We start from the raw sequence: 18,409 nt of genomic DNA, 5'->3' as shown, positions 1-18,409 counted from the left end.
GCATTAGCATGCTAGAGCATGTAGCTCCTTAATTCGAGTTTTGTTGTATCAGGATGCATGAAGGAAAGAAAGTGCATGTATTACTAGGTTCTTACTTACTATTACCAAGTTTTTATTTCATAGTAAGATTAACTTTGTTATTGTTCATTGTTTGTCATAACTACATTATTAGTTATTAATATTTTTCAAGTCCCACACTAATAATTTTATAAATAAATGAATTGTTATTATTATTATTATTATAATTCTTATCACTTAAAAATAAATCTATATTATATATGTATATATACATGGTTGATCCAATATGAAACGATAGTTGAGATAGTTGTTGATCGAACGGTTGAGATAATTGTTGATTGAATGGTTGAGATGGTCGTTGATTGGACGGTTAAAATAGTTGTTGATCATGATCGGAGGGTTACCGCTGAAACTACCAACCACTCTGATTTTGTATCGAACTTTAAACCCTAAATTCTAAATCCTTAAATCATCCTATTTTGATAAAATATTTATTTTTAATGTAAAAATTAATAAGAATTGGAAACTCTTTTACAGGTACCAATTTCTTAGAAAGGCGATCAGATAGGCCACATGTGGGCTGCCTCTGTCAGGCCACCAAAAGTTGCCTCAACGGCTACATTTCTTTTCCCTGCATCAGAAACGAGATTCCCAATTCATCCCGCTTCTCAGGGAAATTTGAATTCGTCTGTCGCAGACAGACACTTTTGACAGAAGTTTGAATTTGCGTATTAAAGCCTCATCCCTCCTTCCTTCCTTTTTTCTTTCTTCTTTTTCCCCCGTCGAAGCACTTGCAGCACGTCCATGGGTAGTTGTCTAAGCAAGAAAAGGTGGGAGACGAAAAGCGGCTGTACTGTTGCTGCTTCTCCTTTCCTGGATCCTAATGTTCCTAGCGGATCGAAGCCATCTTCCTCTGATTCGGGGCATGACAACAAAATCATTGTCCAAGAAGAACAACAACCGCACCAGGAGGAATTTGAGAAGAAAAAGGAGGGTACCCTCACAGAAACTCCCAGCTTAAATGAAGATGAAATAACGGAGCAATCAAGGGGAAGTCATAAGGGATTGAAAGCTTGTGATGATCTCTCCAAAGGAGGTGGCAGCAGCGGCAGCGCCGTGAGAACATCTAGCTGCACGAAAGAAGAGCTGGATGCGATTCTTATCCAGTGCGGGAGGCTCAGCCGCAGCTCTTCTGGTAAAGGGGGCTCCAGTGGCGAGAACCAGAACCTCCGCGGCAACAGGTATTCGGGATCCAAGAGAAGCTACGACTTCGATCATGACTGCCAACAATTCAACACAGCTGAAGAAGACAAGCCGCACACATCTGCTAGGCTTCCTCGTAGGAAAACCCCTAGCAGGGAAAGAGATGTCGGGCCTTCACAGCTAAAGCGGTCGTCCAGTTACGGAGAGGAAGGAAGCAAAAGCTCTGGTAGACGTCGGGCAAGTCGCTCCCCAGGCAGGAGATCAGAAACTCCCATCGAGAACAACAAGCGACCCATAAAGATAGTCTCAATCCCAGCGACGGCTCCCGTGAAACGGGGGATCTCCACCGCTACACCAACAGCCTCTTCTTCTCTTCTCAAGAGAAGTGGCGAGGTGATCGTCGGTGGTGTCAGGAGCAACGCATCGCCTCGATCCCGGTCCCCTGCAACAACTACCGGCAGATCTGCTGCTGCAACCGAGAACAGCGCCTCTCAGCCATCCCTCAGCCGCAACTCCTCAAGGAAAGCCGAGTATTCCCCTTTCAGAAGAAACCCTATGCATGAAATCGATGACAATGCTCTGAATATCAAGCTGCAACAGCCTGCCACCGATCAGTGCTACAGATCCAATACCAACAAGATGCCACCAGCTAACATCAAAAGAGCGGAAGAGGGGTCGGATATGGCGATCCCCCACCTACAACTCTCTGATCAGGTGAGCTCGACCTTTCTGTCTTGCAGCGCATTGGATCATCTCTTCATGTTCTGGATTTTGTTTCCTATTTATTACATCTACTCAACGATTTGTCCATCCCCCCCGCCCAGTGTTCTACCGAAAGAGGAGCTTGAGCATCTCTGCATATTAATTCACACCATGTTCCTCTTAATCACATCTAGTTCACGCCGTTGGCTCCGTCTCGTAATTCATTCCTGATGTTTCTTTTCCCGCAAGTTAAATTGAAATTTTCATTTCTTGTTTCAGTTGAACTCTGATTTGGGTACCTTTTTATGTTCTTGGTAAAATTGAGAACAGTATGTTTACATCCAATTCATGCGTCTAGTTGAAAAACTGCTAAATACGTTTTCTTTTCTACCATAATAAGCTGAAGGTTCGTTCCGTGTATCTGTGCAGCAGAAATCAACTGAAAGAGCCCCTCAAATGCAGAAGCAACACAGGAAAAGCAGCCCTCTCAGGAAAAATGGAATACGCGAGCAACTCATCAGTTGCAGAGCAGCAGAGCTGGAAGTGCAACCCGAGGTTAAGCAAGAAACTGCAGATGCTAAAAGTGGGCTCGCAGACAAGGACCGTGAAGTTTCGCCGGAAGCCCTCAATTTTCAGAAGCTAACCAGAAGCAGATCTTCGAGAAGGTCAAGGGATTTCGACTTGGTCGCCAATTCCGCGCATGCTTCATTACTGATTGAGGATAATGGCCAGCTCGAACCTGCTGCTTTTACACTGCCCGCGTGTGTTTCCAAGGCGTGCTCCATCCTAGAGGCTGTAGCTGACCTCAATTCTTCTGCAAATTCCAATCGATCTTCCGCCCTCTCTTATGACGGAGGAAAGTTCTTCCCTGGAGCAGATGGAGCTCACAATCATTTAGACAGTACCATCATCAGCCGTCGTGGAGAGGGGAAATTGTTTTTGGGAAAGAAAACCCACCCATTTTTGGAATCCGAGGTGGCAGTGTCTGGTGACGACCTTACGGTACCGAGCCTCCACAAATATGTGACTGCAAGGGATTTCAGAAATGGTGCCATTGACCAACAAGAATCAGCAGGGAGCAACAGCTTCCTGTTTCTTGATGACGATGATGATGATGATGATACAGGAGCCGTTGCATCATGGGATTCCACCGACCGCTGGACATCACTATCCAGAGCAATTGTGGACTTGAGTCTACAGGCTTCTTCAAGTAAAACTGAGACCAACTGCGGTTACAGCAAGGAAATTGGTGTGCAAACGAAGGTTGACGCACCAACCTAACTGTTGCGAACTGCTGCCTCTATTTACACCAGCAATGTCAAAAGATTAAAACAGGAAGTGAGAGGTTGATAGGAGTTTCAATCTCTTTCAGGTTGGTGGAAGTCCTGAGAATGCCAAATGGTTTTTATGCTTCTCCATGTTTATTGATGATAACAATGTAAGCTCAAGTAGTGTGAAGAATTTTTTTCAACACATTGGTGGTAACATTTTCTCAAGGCACCTACAGAGTCCCAAGATGTGATTACTATTTAGTCTCTCTGAAAATCAATTTGGACTATATTTCCTGCTAAAGAGACAAAAATATGGAATAGACCTGAGGGTACTTTTAGGTACAGTACATGGGGGGGCCTTCTACTTGGGGAGGGTCACCCCTTCCCGTTTTGGTCACTAGTGTTGGGTGTTCACTCTCCCCTCTCTTAATTCCCATTTTGTTAAAACTTGCAATAGAGAGACCTCTAATCTTCTTTGTTTTGATTAGGAAAGAGAGGAAATATAAGAGAGGACAAGGAGGTGACCTTAGCTACAAAGCTGAAGGGGAGGATCACCCTTTCCAATTTTGGTCACTAGTGTTGGGTGTTTACTCTCCCCCTCTTAATTCCCATTTTGTTAAAACTCGCAATAGAGGGACCACTAAAGTTCTTTGTTTTGACTAAGAAAAGAGAAGACAAAGAGGCGGTGACCTTAGCTACAAAAGCTGAAGGGGGACGGAACCTAATCCAGGTGGATTGGAACCACCTAGCTCTGATACCCCCCTTCCCGTTCCCTATTGCTTCTGTCGGAATTCGAATGCGAAACGTGGTGTCCAGTTTTGATACTATGTCAAACGTTTAACCAATACAATCCAAAAGATCGGTCTATTAAGTGTGGAAAGCCAAATACCTAACCCAGGTGAACTAAAGGTGGATAGAACCTAATCCAAGTGGACCAGAGGTGGACGAAACCACCTAGACATCGTTTTATTAAAATTTTCAATAGAGAGAACAAACATTTTTGTTTTGACTAATTTTTTTTTTTAACATTTTTATTTTATTTTATTTCTCTTTACCCGATTATTATTTATTAGTTCCTCCCGTCTGATAAATAAATAAAAATAATTAAATTATTTAATTTGTTGATAATGTTGTATAATTATATATAATATATACACGATCATTTATTGGGGTCCGATGATATCCGTGAGACTGCCGCCAAATTCCAGCATCGGCAGTGTATGGTCGACACTCGGTGGATATCTGCAAAATTACAACTGCTCCATCGTTGCCCCTGACTTCTGGGTCGTGATCGAATTTCAGAGAGCTCCTTCTATCGACTCGAAACCTTGCGGGCTTTCAGGCGTTCAGCCACCAGGCTCTGTTTTCTTTGTTTTTTCCTTTTTGTCGTTTAAACTTTGAAGTCTTTGATCGAGCTAAATTTTAGACTCCGAAACTGAACCTGAAATATCGGTGAGGCCTTCTCCACTGGCTGCTTGTCAATTTATTCACTCTTCAACAAATTTGGTTTATCAAACTTACCGTTTTTCTTTTCACTTGAAATTTTGTTGCTTCGCAGGCGGCTACAGATATTAACATGGATTTAACTACTGGTTATTCTCCTAGAGGAAGATTGTTTTACATTGAGAAACACAGAAAACGCGAGAATCTCTCTGGGTGTTTATGGCCGCAACGTCTGGCTCCTAGGGTTTTTAATTTAGCTTCTTCGACTGTTCCTGGGCCTAAACCACAAACAGTTTATTTGAGGAAAAAAAACGAGAAAGATGCTGCGAGGAAAACCGCTTTGCTGCAAGAATCGACTAGTGCCATGGAACAGCTAGACATTGAACGCGGTGTTTGTGTTCCTTTTCGGAAATACACTCCTGAAACTGTATACTGCTTTTCTCGAACCATTTCGCATGCTGCTTGAGTTTTTTAAACGACTCTCCCTAAGCTTTCTAATTCTAATAGGTCAGAGATAAGGTATTGGAATCTCAAGGGGCTATACTCTCTCTCATTGACCGAGGAGTGGAGATTGTTTGGAACTTGGGTCTTTATTGGTCCGGTCTGGTGTATGACTACTTGGTTGGACGGGATCAAGAAGTAGTTCCCTACCGTGCGCGACAGCTTCGGAATCTTTTGTGTGATTTAGGACCATCTTTTATCAAAGCAGGCCAGGTTATACCCGCTGGACTTTCATTTTCTGCTTCACGTTCAGTTCTTTATGCCTTCTGGTAACTGTTGCAAAGACTCCCCCGTTTGATGATATCTGTGTGGGCTTGGCTAGGTTCTTGCGAACAGGCCGGATATTATTCGTGAAGATTATATGAATGAACTTTGCATACTTCAAGATGACGTCCCTCCATTTCCTAATCAGGTTTGAGGATGTTTGATGCTAAGAATTTGAAGGTTCTGCTGCATTTGTTACTTTCACTTAAACAAAATGTCTTTTTTTATGCTGAACTAAAAAATAAAAATGACTTTGAGCAGTTCTTTTTTCCTTTTCAATTATTGAAAATTTTTAGGTGGCCTTCACTATTATCGAAGAGGAGCTAGGGAAACCGCTTGAAACAGTTTTCAGCAAAATTTCATCCCGAACAATTGCAGCTGCAAGCCTTGGGCAAGTTTATCGAGCTACTTTACGTGATTCAGGAGAGGATGTTGCTATCAAGGTTGTTAGCTAAATTTTCTACTTGCAACTTCTTTTTTGCTTCTTTAAGCATCGTGAAGTTAAGTTGTTTTGTAGGATCTATATTTGGGAAACTTTTATTCCAATTGTGCAAATAGCTTCTTCTGTAATCTTGATTATCTGATGAACTAGATATACATAAAAGGAGTCCAAGTTTTTATAAGATAACATCCTGCTCGTTTAGCTCCCTGTACACATTGTCTGCCCTCCAATCTTTTTTCCCATATGAGCTTGATGTCTTTCCTGATGAACTGCTGCAATCCTCTATTAGCTGGCTCTGTTCCCCATGGATTGGAGCATGTGCTGCTGAAGCAGCCCATAATAAGCTTGAAGTCTCTGCTGATGAAAACTTGTTAAAACAACAAGGTACGGAAACTTAAAAACTTAATAACAACAAGGAACACGCATTGGGAAAGCAAAAAAAGAAATTAATCAGCATGTTCTGTTCTCATCACTAATCACTCCTCTTGTCCCTGCCAGCCTTGTATATACTTGAGCTGCTGCACTAAATTACATAGAACCCAATATCTTGGAGGCCCTTGCCAAGAACCCACTTGCCTCACCTTTTAATTTTCGATGGATTGAGCAAGCAGATCCTGTTCTGCATGAGAAAATGCATAATTGTGCCTTACAATTTGAGATGTAAGAGCCAAAGATGTTGAGTGGTGCTTACTGAGGAGAGTAGTGGACCACCAAACAGCCACCTATTCCTCTCCCACCACTGTCCACATAGGGTGAGGTGACAACGTGCTTTCTGGCAAGTATTACTTGTTGTGATTTTTTTCTTTTTTTCTCAACAAACAAGAAAAACTCTCTGATGCTTTGAAAACATGACCAAAGAGATGAAAGTTTTAAGAATAGTAAATACAAGTCATCTTTCCCCTTTTTGTCTAAGCAACAAAAAACTTAATACTCTCCACCTCATTTCAGCTAAAAAGCACATCTTACTATTGTGGTTAATGCCTCACTTTTAAAGTCTTTCTTTAATTGAAATTCTGCCCATGAGGGTAAATCATAGAAAATATATAACCCTTGGTGTGTGAGCCATGTCCAAATCATTTGAAATCCATTCCATTTTACCTTTGTGGGACTTGGATTGCTGCTCTTGTGTTTGTTCCAGTTGATTGAGGGTTTTTAAAGTAAGTTCTTCTCCTTAGTTTACTGGTTTCAATACATATGTGGTTTTCTGATCCAAAGCAATTGGCTTGGGTGCGGAGGGAATCTGCTCCACATTTTTCCCAAATGCCAGTATAAAATTTTCTTGTCCTACAGGTGTGACTTTCCCAAAGTTTTGTACTAATATTTTACAGATTTTGGTTAATTTAATTTTTAAAAAAATAATTTGGTTAATTTATGGGCGACTGGACTCTTTTGAGATGATTTTAAGCAACAGTCTGCCATTTCGTTTTCTTCCATTCATGTTGCTTGAATTGATCATATTTGCTGTCACTCATCTGCTATAAAACGAAATGTTAATGTTACATTAATCTTTTATCATGTCATCTTCTTTTCTTGCCTTTTCTTTTCTATTTTTGCTTCTTTAAATAAGATGCCTGTAGGTACAAAGGCCTGAGATTGAACCTATTATCTATCGAGATCTTTTCCTGTTCCGTACATTGGCATCATTTTTGAATGGCATCAGTCTTCAAAAACTGGGTTGCAATGCAGAACTTATCGTAGATGAGTTTGGCGAGAAGCTTTTGGAGGAACTTGATTACACTCTGGTAAAAGCTTTTCCTTCTCTTTGTGAGTTTTTTTTTAAATCAATCTCTTAGTTTTGATTACATAAGATTTGATTTCATTGTATGTGAATTCAAACAAAATCAAAGCTGTGTTAGCTCATACATGATTTATGTTGTCATTTTGACTGTTTTAGTGCATGCAGATGCTGTCAATGCATTCAGTAAATTCCATTTTGGTACCATCCAAAGTCATGCCACTAAAAACCTGTGGATACTTCCTTTAGGAGGCTCGAAATATTGAAGATTTTCTGGAGAACTTCAAAAACGATCCAACAGTAAAGATCCCTCAAGTTTACAAGCACCTCTCAGGTTCACGTGTTTTGGTGATGGAGTGGATTGATGGCATTCGATGCACTAATCCACAGGTTAGAATACTGAAAGCAGAATAAATATGATTGACAGTTGGTTCTGTTATCTTGTCTAATCTTAGAAATATGGGAATCTAAAATGAAGATTACAAACAGGTTCAAGTGAGATGCTAAAAAAACTTTTATGCAAGTTTGTTTCCAGATGCATTTTCTACATATTGGTCCTTGATTGAGATCATATTCTACATATTGGTCCTTGATTGGATATTCTCAGGCCATTAAAGAAGCTGGGATCGATGTCAATAGTTTCTTAACAGTTGGAGTCAGTGCTGCTTTGCGGCAATTACTGGAATTTGGCTTATTTCATGGTGATCCACATCCTGGAAACATATTTGCTATGCGTGATGGACGTATTGCTTATGTGGATTTTGGCAATGTTGCTGTGCTTAGCCAGGTACATACGATACCTTGTGCATACCTATGCTTTATGGTTCTTAATAAAAAAATCTTCGAGGTACTGGATTCATAGAATGCCTGAAAGAAAGATTCTTGGCTTTGTCAAATTACCTAGTTAGGCATTACACGTTTGTGGGATTCTTTACCCCTTGGGACTCCAAGGCCCTCTTTTGTATTATGTTTTTTTAGCTAATAAAACCTTTACCATTTTCAATATTCATTTTTTGGGTAACAATGTGAATTGTCTTAGATCCAGAAAAAAAGTACAAGGTCCTCCCTGTAGGAGAAATGCAGAAAAGGAAGAAACTAAGTCCTAGAACAACTAACAAAGAATACAAGAACTGATTATCCTAATGGGAGGGAACCTTCAGTCATCTGTATTCAGATATTTATACGTGATGCTTCTTCCATGGCTGAGTTTGCCTCTATTTGTGATTGAAACTCCCACAAACATTGTGGCTTTGGGAGATCCTTGACTTAAAAAGTTTGGAATATGTATCTTGAAATTGGCTTGGCATTTCATAATCTTTTTGAATGTTCATTACATGCACAACATAACACCCAATGTCTTAATAACCAACCTAGTCACTAACTTGAAGAGGTCACCTGGTCCAGTTAAACTTGGTTTTAACAAGGTCTCACCGATAGTTGACCTTGAGATGAAATCATCATGACAGGTCATGGTTGAGATGACCTTGACCTTGAGATGACATCATATGATCTGGACTAGGGACTGGGTTTGGTTGAACTTGGTTCATGGTCTGGTTTTGGTTTTATAACTCTGTTTACACCCCTATCCCCAAATTATCATGCGCACCCCCCTACTGGTCATTGAGCCAAGTAAAAGTAACTTTTGTACCTTTTGGGCATTGTAACTCTGTTAAGGTGGAACTTGGAGTGTTGCTTGGATTGAAAAATTTTCAACAGCTTTATTCATGTCCTCTTCTGGTGGAAGAGACTCATTAGTGGTTGTAAGTTGGTTCTCTATGGGGAAAATCCTCCATGACAGCACTACTATTTATGATGAGATATATGAGCCTTCTAGGTGATTTTAGTCACATAGTCTCATATTGAGAGCTAAAAGCATGGTGGATTCATTGGTTTGTACAGATGTCTGACTTCAATATCTAGTTTTTGATGGTTTTCTCTTAAGAATATTGTGATGGAAATATTTTCCTCCATGAAATATCATGATGGGTTGTTTTGATATCTATTTTATTTGTGGGGTGATGAATATTGTGATAGAACCTTGAACAAGGAATCTAACTCCTTCATGCAAGGCAGCACCTTTTGGCATCAAAGTAGAGGTTTAAGAAAAACAATCAAGGATAGAGAGAGAGGCTAGGCTAAGGATGTGGGAAACAAAAAAGCTCAAGAGAAACAAATTGTCTGGGGCTGAAAACATGAGTTTCCCCTTGGACCAACTTTAAAATCCGGTGAGTGCCGCTGTTTCCTCTCCAGATATTCCCAAAAGGTGCTATAGATATCTTTGAAATTTGCTAATCTAACCCAATCCAGCTGCCAACTCTTAGGAGATATTAGCTATGGAGATGTTACCCTAATTACAATTTTAAAATGACAAAATTATCCCTATTAAGTTTAACTATCCAAAAATACCTAGAAAACACCAAAATTACTTAAAAATGCTATCACTATTCCCCCCTTCCAAGAGCCTCGCTATCAAGGTTTGGCTAACAATATGCAGCTTGATGAATTTTTACCATTGTCCCATATTTTTTATTCCATTCTGATTGTTAGAATGAGTGCTGCTAGTTGAGAGCGCTGACACTTGTGTCCAGTTGTGATCCCTTTATCACAGTTTCTAGCACAATCCTTGGGGATCAGTGGGCTTCCATCTCTTCCAATGTGAACTTCTTGAGAGATCTTTGCTTGTTCCTACCTCCATTGGAGTGATTGATGCATCATTGTGGAGGCTTGAGATCCATTTCCAAGAACTGATAGCACTGCTCATGTACTTGATGGCTTCTAATAGCATCTTGGGTTGAAGATTTGCATGTCCACTGTAATTTCAGCCTTTAAGCCTCATAAGAAGCATCTAATTTATCTTTTTCGAACACCAACGTGATTTGCCAATTTCTCAGGCTCAGCTTGGTAGACTTCAGCTGTGCTGTTTTATTGAAGTTCAGGTAAGGCAGCGTCAAATTCTTCATATTCCGTAGGTTCATCATATATGCAGAAGGCACACATACTACTTTGGTGAAACAGTCAAATGCTCTAATACATCATAGAAGTATATGTCTCTCCCTGCCTCATCACTTTCTCCCTATTAGTGGCATCTGTCTCACCATATCCTGAAATCAGTTATTCAACAAGACCCCCCCCCCCCCCCCCCCTCTACAAAAATAGAGAATATGGTGTTTTCAGCTCATTATGGTGTCATGACATGAGTTATTCGGTATGTAATATGCTTTACATATAATAAAGTGTTCAGCATCAGATAGACTTGTTGCACATATGTGCGACATTCTTTGTGTGGGCACCAATTATTCTTGCTTTTTTCTCTTGCTTGTTGGTAGGTCTTAACACTTTTGCCCAGAATCTGTAAAGGGAAAAAATATTGTAGTTGAATGGATCCCTTGCTATCTTGCAATTAGTTAACTAGTTTCTTTTGTTACAGCTAAATAAGCAAATATTAATTGATGCTGTTGTCCATGCTGTGAATGAGGACTACATAGAGATGGCAAATGATTTCACAAGGCTTGGTTTCCTTGCTAGTGGAACAGATGTCTCTCCTATTGTTCCAGCTTTAGAAGCAATCTGGCAAAACTCATCTGGAAAAGGACTTTCTGACTTCAATTTTAGGAGTGTTACAGGTACGGTTTACAGCTTTATTTTTTAATCTTTTCTTCTTCCTTTCTAACTGGTCTTAAAATTCGTTGTAAGTGATTTCCTTGTTTTACTGGTTTATTTAAGGAATTGTTTTGTTTGTTTGTCTCCCATTCTAGTTGGTTTGGGAGGATAGTAATACCTTGATTTTAATAGAAGTTGTCAAAATTAGATCCGGGAAATGACTAGCCCAGTTAGAAGGTTTTTTTTCCCTAGAAAGAACACAAGATCTTTCTTCTCATGGATCTATATAAGACATTCTTAACACTCTCCCTCGTGTGTGGGCCGTCTTTTGTTCTCCTACATGTAGACAATATTGGCTGGAGAGCCATGTCCACATACCTTCATGGATACTATCACTAGTTGAAGGTAGGGGGCATTTTTCCAACTAGTATTTGTATGACTTTTCTTGATATTAACCCAGCTTGGATTATTTCCACTTACAATCTCCATCACGTCCAAGCCTGTCAAACAAACAATGGACCTGAGACGTAAATAATGCTAATGGTTTACCAATTAAGTGAGGCATAAACTGGACCATTAAGGCAAATGGTATACTATGATGCCTTGTTAAAGTTGGGTCCCAAGTTCATCCTAGAATGACTTGCCGAAATTGTGAAACCTTTTTTCCAAGTAATAAGCACAAAATCTTTCATGTCTTGGATCTATATGAAACTATTCTGAACACTCCCCTCATGTGTAGACCCTCTTCTTATAGCTCCTACATACAGACAATATTTGGTGGAAGCGTCCTTGTACCTTGTTCAAGTTGAATGATGCCCATCCTAAAATTACTAACTAAAGTTAGGAGGCATTTTTCCTAACTAATAATTGCATTTCCTGATATTAACTTCTATGAGATTATTTCCACAAACTATACTCAAGAACTTCAATTGCCAAAAATTTCAACAGATTTATGTGCCTTCCTGTCACATGCCATTTTCATTGGGTAGACTAGTGACAGCACAGTTAGAACTCCTTGTTGAAGATGAAATAAAGATGAATTTAAAGCCTAGAAACTGCTAACTGTACCAACAATTAGCAAGTAAATTTTTTATTTCACTTTTATGTAACCATCCTCAACTTTGGTAGCATTAGAGTAATTTTTTTTGTCATACTTTCTGCAGGGAAATTCAATCAACTTGTTTATCAGTATCCAATCCGTATCCCTGAAAGGTTCTCTCTTGTTATACGTTCTCTCTTGACTCAAGAAGGGATCTGTTTCACATTAAAGCCAGACTTTAAATTTCTTGAGGTGAAAATTTGTGCTCTTTTGGCTTCTATTTGCTTTCTAAGGAATTTCCAAATATTCCAGCATTAGAATTGCTTGTGCATGGGTGTCAATGGTTTCTTCAATCATTTCATGTTGTAGGTTGCTTATCCTTATGTTGCAAAGCGGCTTCTCACAGACCCTGACCCTGCTCTACGTGAACGCCTGATACAGGTGTGGTTGAAACTAAATTTTTGCTCTGGAATATGGTTTCATTGTCTTAGTAATAAATCTACTTCTTCTATCTTGTTCTTCCCATGATTGTCCTGTATATTTTGTATCATGGTTCTGTTTAAGCCTAGAATTTATGTACTCTAGGTCTATGCAACCCACTGTTGGGTTAGGTTCTTAGGTTCTTCTTTTGAGTTGGGGCTTTCCCCAAATTACTTGTAATTTGGTTCCCATGATTAGTCTTGTGTTAAGTTCCTAAGCTTGCATGTGGGAACCCTATATCTTGTTGATGTTGTTGTTTGTGACAATCTCACCTTTTCCTGTAGACCAGACTGAAAAATCTGAAAGGACTGATCTGTCAGTGACTGAATTCAAATCTTAGATTTACAAGTTAGACGAAATACCAATCTACATCAAACTTTTTCAGCACTCTATGGACAATCACACAAATCTCATCTATGACCTTCTCTTCCTCAATAACCATTTTCCAACAAAGACTCACTAGGGCAGTTTGGTCAGATCACCTATTTTGTTTTAATAATGGGGTCATATCACTTAAAGTGAGGAGTATAATTGTTCTGGAAAAAAAGGAAAAAGAATGACCAAGGCTTTAAACTTCACTCGGGCAAGATCTGATTTTTCTTACCTTTTTTTTTTTTTTGAAATGATGCTGAATTTTATTAAGAGAGCTCAAACGAGCAGATTACACGAGGGGAAGCCTTCCCAAACAATAAGAGATTGCTAGGAGGTTCCGAATTTTGCTAATTTATCAGCCAAAGAATTGGCTGATGTAGGAACGAGGTTCCAATTACAATGAATGGATGACACAATGTCAGCAATACAATCAATGATTGGCCAGTGGCGCCAAGGAGGGGAGCTTTCTTTTGAACACCAACTGATGACAGTCTTTAAATTGCCTTCAATAATCAACTTGCCATGGAGCCGCTCTTTAAAGATTTCGAGGCAGAACAGAAGAGCACTCACTTCTGCAGTATTTGAATCAACAATACCCACCGGCCCTGATTTTTCTTACTTGAAGTTGTTTGAGAGGAAAGGGAGGATAAACAAGAGTTCTTGATAGCCTCTCCTTCTACCTTCTGTCGTCGTTCTTCTTCTTCCTAAGCTCTACCTCCCTGGATGTGCTTGTCATTTTTGTCTTAACTGTGTACAGGTACTTTTTAAAGATGGCATTTTCCAATGGAAAAGACTTGAGAATCTTATTGTTTTGGCGAAGGAGAATGTTGCAAAGATGAGTAGCATCCCTGCAGCACGAGTTAACAACAGGTCCGTCATATTCCCATTCCCATTTTGCTTAATGTTTCATCACCGCTTATGTTTTGCTTTTTGCATCATTTTGTATGGAAAATATTACAAAAGGACATTTTGAACAGACAAAGTTCACTTAGTTGGCAAGTCCAGAAAAAATTGGACCTTACGGACACAGTAAAAGATGGAGCACGGTTATTCATAGTTGATGCGGGCATTCGTCGCCAGCTTCTTCTTGCTTTGACCGAAGATTCCAAACTTCATATTCAAGAGGTTTGTTATGACTACATGATGCTTTGGTTTGCTGCTTGGGTCTCCGATGCAGAAAAATGAAACGCGTTTTACTTGGTTTACAGCTTGTGGATGTCTACAGACTGGTGGAGGATGATGTAGACCTAACCTCTGTAGCTTTGGAAGTCCTACGAGGTATATATATATAAGCTCTGTAGAACACATCAAGTTTTAGATCTATAGCAGTTTGTGCAAATCTATTCATCCCATTCTTTTATGTTTTTTTTTTTCAGAGTTTCCATCTTTTACTCGGGACCTTGTGCTCTCATGGAGCGAATCTGTTCTCTCTGATCGTTGACACATGCATGGATTGAAAAATGCCCCCCTGGAAGTAATCGATCTGCTGAGCCATATGTCATAGTATTCTCCTCCGAATACGATTCAATTTGTTGGTCAAAAACGCATTGTTTGATCTAAACATGTTGTAAATATTTCGCCTTTGCTGAAAAACCCTTCCCACCTCCTTGGAAGAATACAGTAGAGTGGAAGTAATTTTTGGATTTTATATGATTCATCTCATGTTATTTTACTATATATAAATATATAAAGATGGCTGATCCAGTTCTACGAATATGATTCTTGGCTGAGTTTGCCCATGTTTTTCATTAGATTTTTTTTATTAGAAAAAAAAATTAAAATTTTTAAATAGATTGAGTAGTTCATCAGCCAATATCCTAGAGGAGGAACGGAACACTCTGGAAAAGATTTTCAAAGATGAAGAGTCTGTGGCTGCTGTGCCGGAGAGCGTCAAGAAGCGAAACAATATTCGCTACTTCCGCCGTTTCTTCTTCGATGATTCGGATGCAAGACTGCGGTAATTTTACTAGGACGACACCAAGACCAGCGGATGAATTGATAAACATACATCAAATTCGCTTGCAGCCAACAACCCAATTCGTCCAGCATTTCTCCAAAACGCCCTCGCTAAAGATAGGTCATCGTCCTTGCCCTTTTTTGCTGCAAAATGTGTTTTTTTTTTTTTTCCATTGACGTATTTCAGTATGGTTCGGTAGATGGAGCTCAAAAGGAGGTAAGTGAAAATGTGGAGAAGGACGACGGCTGGGAAGAGGAAGACGACAGCACCACTGAGTCACAAGTAAGAAATAGTAGGTGTCGTCATGTTGTTTATGCATGCAAGATGTTTGATCAAATAGCTCAACATGAGACCGTCGATGGTGCCGTCTTCAAGTCCATGCCTGAATTTGTTATCTCTTGCTTTATTTATATAGATTGGCGATGGAGCAGATGGAGGTGGCCTTGTACTGCGAGATGATGTTCCATGGGGCCGTCGCACTCTGTCAATAGCGCAGGAGGTCCTCCCTCACCTCGCCGGTGATGGAGACCTAGTTCTTTTTGCTTTCAGAACTTCTCCCCGTGGCTTCGTCTACATTCGGCTGGACAAGCTCTCTGACAGGTAACTCTTCGACTGATACCGTTATTTTGAATTCTTTTCTGACACCAGAGTTTGAAAGAGTAGGATTTCATCTCCTGAAAATGAATCAAAGTTAATTCATCTAGGAAGGAATCATACTGAATGATCACTATTGATTTTGATTAAATGATATGGTAGCCCTGTAAAAATGGAAAATTGAGAACAGAGGAAGAGCGCAGCCTCCGGCATTCATTCAGGGTCTGGAATTCTCTGTTCGATAGATATACTTTCGTCAATACTTAATTCACTCGAAATCAACTAAAATTTGAACCATAAAAACATATGGACAATCTGACAAGCGTGAAATGACCTTCTTTTTTCGTATAATTCAACATACCAGTATTCTTCATGCCATTGATGTTCGCTGGTTTCAGTTTAGTTATCTTTCTTGTTCTTGATATCATCTATCTATCCTTGTGTTGTCAGATATGGCTGTCCAAGCATGGCAGAGCTGGAAACATTTAGCCGTCTTTACAAGACCCAACTTGAGGTGGTAGGAGAAACCGGAGAGATACCCAATGATCTGGCTGTAGAGGTAGCAAGCAATCCGCAGTCTTCTTCTTCTTGCATGATTTTTTCTTTTGGGGCATCTCAGTAAATTCATCTCTAATAAGAAGCGCAGGTATCATCTCCTGGGGCAGAACGGTTACTGAAGGTGCCCGAGGACTTGCATCGATTCAAAGAGATGCCCCTGAGAGTCGTCTATACGGAGGATGATTTGCTGCAGCACAAGGACGGGATCTTTTGTTTGGATTCCTTTGATAATGAATCGAAGCAGAGCGTATGGAAGCGGGCAAATGTGAAGAACAGCCAAAGAAAAGGAAAAGCATTCAGTCGAAAGGAGAAGGATTGGAGGTTGGCGTTGCCACTCCAAGCACTGAAAAGAGTGACTTTGTATCTTGAATTTTGATTTCGATTACTAGATGAAATTTCTGGTTTTTCATCACTTTTAATGCTAGCAACTGGGGATTGTAAAGAAACAATATAGAACAGGGTAAACTCTTTTTATCTTCGATCCTTCAGCGCCGAACAAACCTGGCCGGAGTGAAAGGGGTGAGATCTACGATGCTGGCATGTCCATCCAAGATGAGCTCTGCCAGGGCAGCTCCCGTCGCTGGTCCATTGAGAATACCCCAGCAGTTGTGCCCGGTTGCGACGTAACACCCCCTGATATTGGGCATCTCTCCGATTACCGGACGGCCATCTTCGGTGCACGGTAAGAAGCATGCCTGCTCGGCCTGAACTTGCGCCTCTCCTGGACGCAGGTGGCTCGATACCCTCTCCGCCACCCTATGTAGCATCCTTATAGACTCTGGATTGCCGTTCACTTGCTCCGGGTCGTCAGGGATCTCCACGCCCTCCTCGCTCATCCCACACAAGTACACTTCACCTGCAATTCAGTTCTGGTTATCAAATAATCGAATTCAATGGTAGATTAGATTGAGATAGCTACTGAATGAGATCTGATAGAACTATCGATCTACCGTTGGGGCGGGGATACACCTCGGGCTCCAAGGGCTTCCCACCGCGGCCAGGGTAGTAGTGGAGGAAGAGGGCATCTGGCGTTACGAACTCGGGTTCCCGCGGCCTGAGGACGATGCTATGGGCCTTGAGACCAGATACGCGGAAAAGGGAAGAGAGAAGGGGTAAGCCAGAGGACCAGGGACCAAGAGCCAAAACGATGCAATCTGCCTGTAAAATTCGACGCTGGTTGCGGTCCTGCTCTTGGGATTGGATTTGCTTTAAAAACACACCTGTAGCTCGGCCTCCTTCGACTTGGATTTCCTCCACCTCACCAATGATGAGCTCCACCCCGTGATGGGCTACTGCGGTGGACAGGAGGGTGCGGGTGAATAGCTGGGGGTGAACTTGCGCGGTGGTCTCCGGAGTACCGATTACACGAGGAGGGCTTCGAAGAGGTCCATCAACCCACTCAGGCGAAGAATTTTTCTTCTTTTTCTTCTGATCGCCTTTACCGTCGGAGAAATCGTCCACCTCTTGGAGCGAGAGGCTGAGAGTTCGGAGAGGGCGATAACCGTAGACGCGAGGACCTTCCAGTTCAGCGGCGAGGGAGCGGTGGAGATGGAAGCTTGCACGGACAAGCTCGGCAAGGGGTCCACCATCGCACCAGTCCAAGGCCAGGAAACCACCGGCCTTACCTGATGCGGCACAGGCTACAGAAGATTTCTCCACTACGGTTACAGCAGCACCTTTTCTGGCCAAGAAAAAGGCTGTGCACACCCCGACGACCCCACCTCCACATACCACCACTCGCACCGGAGCTTCCGGCCTCTTTTTCTCTTCTGTCGTCGACATAGACATGGTTACAAATTGAGATTTCTGTTTGCCGATTCTACGAGTCTGGTTTTGATTATGAGGATTAGGAATGAAAGGGTTGTTCCTTGGCTTTCTCAGAGCGCTGATGGAAGACGACGCTAAGGCTGGAAGGGTCATCGTTTTTGCATCCCTTTATACGGTTGGGAGTGACTGTTTGTTTGTATAGAAGGTCACAGGAATGACGGAATCTAATTCTATAAAGAAATCCCAGATATTGGCTATGTTTCCTTTGATTTTTTTGTTTCTACTAAAATTTTATAGACTTTACTGAATGTGAACTTTAAATTTCTGATGATCATTGAACTCCCATGAATTTTCATTTTATTTTGTAATTCTCAATTGCTTCACCCTCTCTCTTTCAGCATCAATGGAGTCTTTCCATTTGCCAACGATATAGGAAGCCCCACCCTCAAGGAAGTTTCCCTTC

General features: G+C 41.0%; 4 protein-coding genes across 5 annotated transcripts; 3 read left to right on the top strand and 1 right to left on the bottom strand.

Moving 5' to 3' along the window:
- The first annotated feature begins 804 nt into the window (after nucleotides 1-804).
- On the top strand, nucleotides 805-3,433 carry LOC137953339 (uncharacterized protein At1g65710-like). 2 transcript variants are annotated; one of them, XM_068800703.1, is made up of 2 exons: nucleotides 805-1,935; nucleotides 2,356-3,433. In XM_068800703.1, exons 1-2 carry the CDS (start codon nucleotides 823-825, stop codon nucleotides 3,202-3,204), a joined length of 1,962 nt encoding a protein of 653 aa, XP_068656804.1. In that variant the 5' UTR covers nucleotides 805-822; the 3' UTR covers nucleotides 3,205-3,433. The 2 variants fall into 2 exon arrangements, with proteins under 2 accessions (XP_068656804.1, XP_068656803.1); XM_068800702.1 differs by having other exon boundaries at nucleotides 2,353-3,433.
- Nucleotides 3,434-4,400: 967 nt separating this feature from the next.
- LOC137953643 (protein ACTIVITY OF BC1 COMPLEX KINASE 1, chloroplastic) lies at nucleotides 4,401-14,775 on the top strand. The gene is made up of 15 exons (XM_068801099.1): nucleotides 4,401-4,646; nucleotides 4,753-5,064; nucleotides 5,145-5,351; nucleotides 5,461-5,550; nucleotides 5,699-5,845; nucleotides 7,422-7,586; nucleotides 7,829-7,969; nucleotides 8,187-8,366; nucleotides 11,007-11,202; nucleotides 12,343-12,470; nucleotides 12,588-12,659; nucleotides 13,828-13,940; nucleotides 14,048-14,195; nucleotides 14,279-14,348; nucleotides 14,447-14,775. Exons 2-15 carry the CDS (start codon nucleotides 4,771-4,773, stop codon nucleotides 14,509-14,511), a joined length of 2,016 nt encoding a protein of 671 aa, XP_068657200.1. The 5' UTR covers nucleotides 4,401-4,646; nucleotides 4,753-4,770; the 3' UTR covers nucleotides 14,512-14,775.
- Nucleotides 14,776-14,904: 129 nt separating this feature from the next.
- On the top strand, nucleotides 14,905-16,657 carry LOC137953645 (uncharacterized). The gene is made up of 5 exons (XM_068801102.1): nucleotides 14,905-15,147; nucleotides 15,227-15,309; nucleotides 15,443-15,627; nucleotides 16,072-16,180; nucleotides 16,268-16,657. The coding sequence occupies exons 1-5, from the start codon at nucleotides 14,928-14,930 to the stop codon at nucleotides 16,553-16,555; spliced, it is 885 nt and encodes a 294-aa protein (XP_068657203.1). The 5' UTR covers nucleotides 14,905-14,927; the 3' UTR covers nucleotides 16,556-16,657.
- LOC137953644 (D-amino-acid oxidase) lies at nucleotides 16,537-18,109 on the bottom strand. The gene is made up of 2 exons (XM_068801100.1): nucleotides 17,130-18,109; nucleotides 16,537-17,035 (listed from the first exon to the last, which is right to left on the bottom strand). Exons 1-2 carry the CDS (start codon nucleotides 18,097-18,099, stop codon nucleotides 16,665-16,667), a joined length of 1,341 nt encoding a protein of 446 aa, XP_068657201.1. The 5' UTR covers nucleotides 18,100-18,109; the 3' UTR covers nucleotides 16,537-16,664.
- Nucleotides 18,110-18,409: the final 300 nt, after the last annotated feature.

This window comes from Aristolochia californica, unplaced genomic scaffold (genome assembly GCF_029961685.1).
Source record: "Aristolochia californica isolate CCGP_79_NKW_82.1479 unplaced genomic scaffold, dmAriCali1.0.hap1 SCAF_16, whole genome shotgun sequence".
NCBI classification, from domain to species: Eukaryota; Viridiplantae; Streptophyta; class Magnoliopsida; order Piperales; family Aristolochiaceae; genus Aristolochia; species Aristolochia californica.
The sequence above is the reverse complement of the archived record's forward strand: the minus strand, read 5'-3'. Positions and strand labels throughout refer to the sequence as shown.

Coding starts and splice junctions, on each gene's coding strand:
- LOC137953339 (XM_068800702.1), top strand. CDS start 823: ATGGGTAGTTGTCTAAGCAAGAAAAGGTGGGAGACGAAAAGCGGCTGT. Junction 1,936..2,352: donor ACCTACAACTCTCTGATCAG/GTGAGCTCGACC, acceptor GTATCTGTGCAG/CAGAAATCAACTGAAAGAGC.
- LOC137953643 (XM_068801099.1), top strand. CDS start 4,771: ATGGATTTAACTACTGGTTATTCTCCTAGAGGAAGATTGTTTTACATT. Junction 12,660..13,827: donor TACGTGAACGCCTGATACAG/GTGTGGTTGAAA, acceptor AACTGTGTACAG/GTACTTTTTAAAGATGGCAT. Junction 13,941..14,047: donor GCAGCACGAGTTAACAACAG/GTCCGTCATATT, acceptor CATTTTGAACAG/ACAAAGTTCACTTAGTTGGC.
- LOC137953645 (XM_068801102.1), top strand. CDS start 14,928: ATGAAGAGTCTGTGGCTGCTGTGCCGGAGAGCGTCAAGAAGCGAAACA. Junction 15,148..15,226: donor AACGCCCTCGCTAAAGATAG/GTCATCGTCCTT, acceptor ATGGTTCGGTAG/ATGGAGCTCAAAAGGAGGTA. Junction 15,628..16,071: donor CTGGACAAGCTCTCTGACAG/GTAACTCTTCGA, acceptor TTGTGTTGTCAG/ATATGGCTGTCCAAGCATGG.
- LOC137953644 (XM_068801100.1), bottom strand. CDS start 18,099: ATGACCCTTCCAGCCTTAGCGTCGTCTTCCATCAGCGCTCTGAGAAAG. Junction 17,036..17,129: donor GGTGTATCCCCGCCCCAACG/GTAGATCGATAG, acceptor ACTGAATTGCAG/GTGAAGTGTACTTGTGTGGG.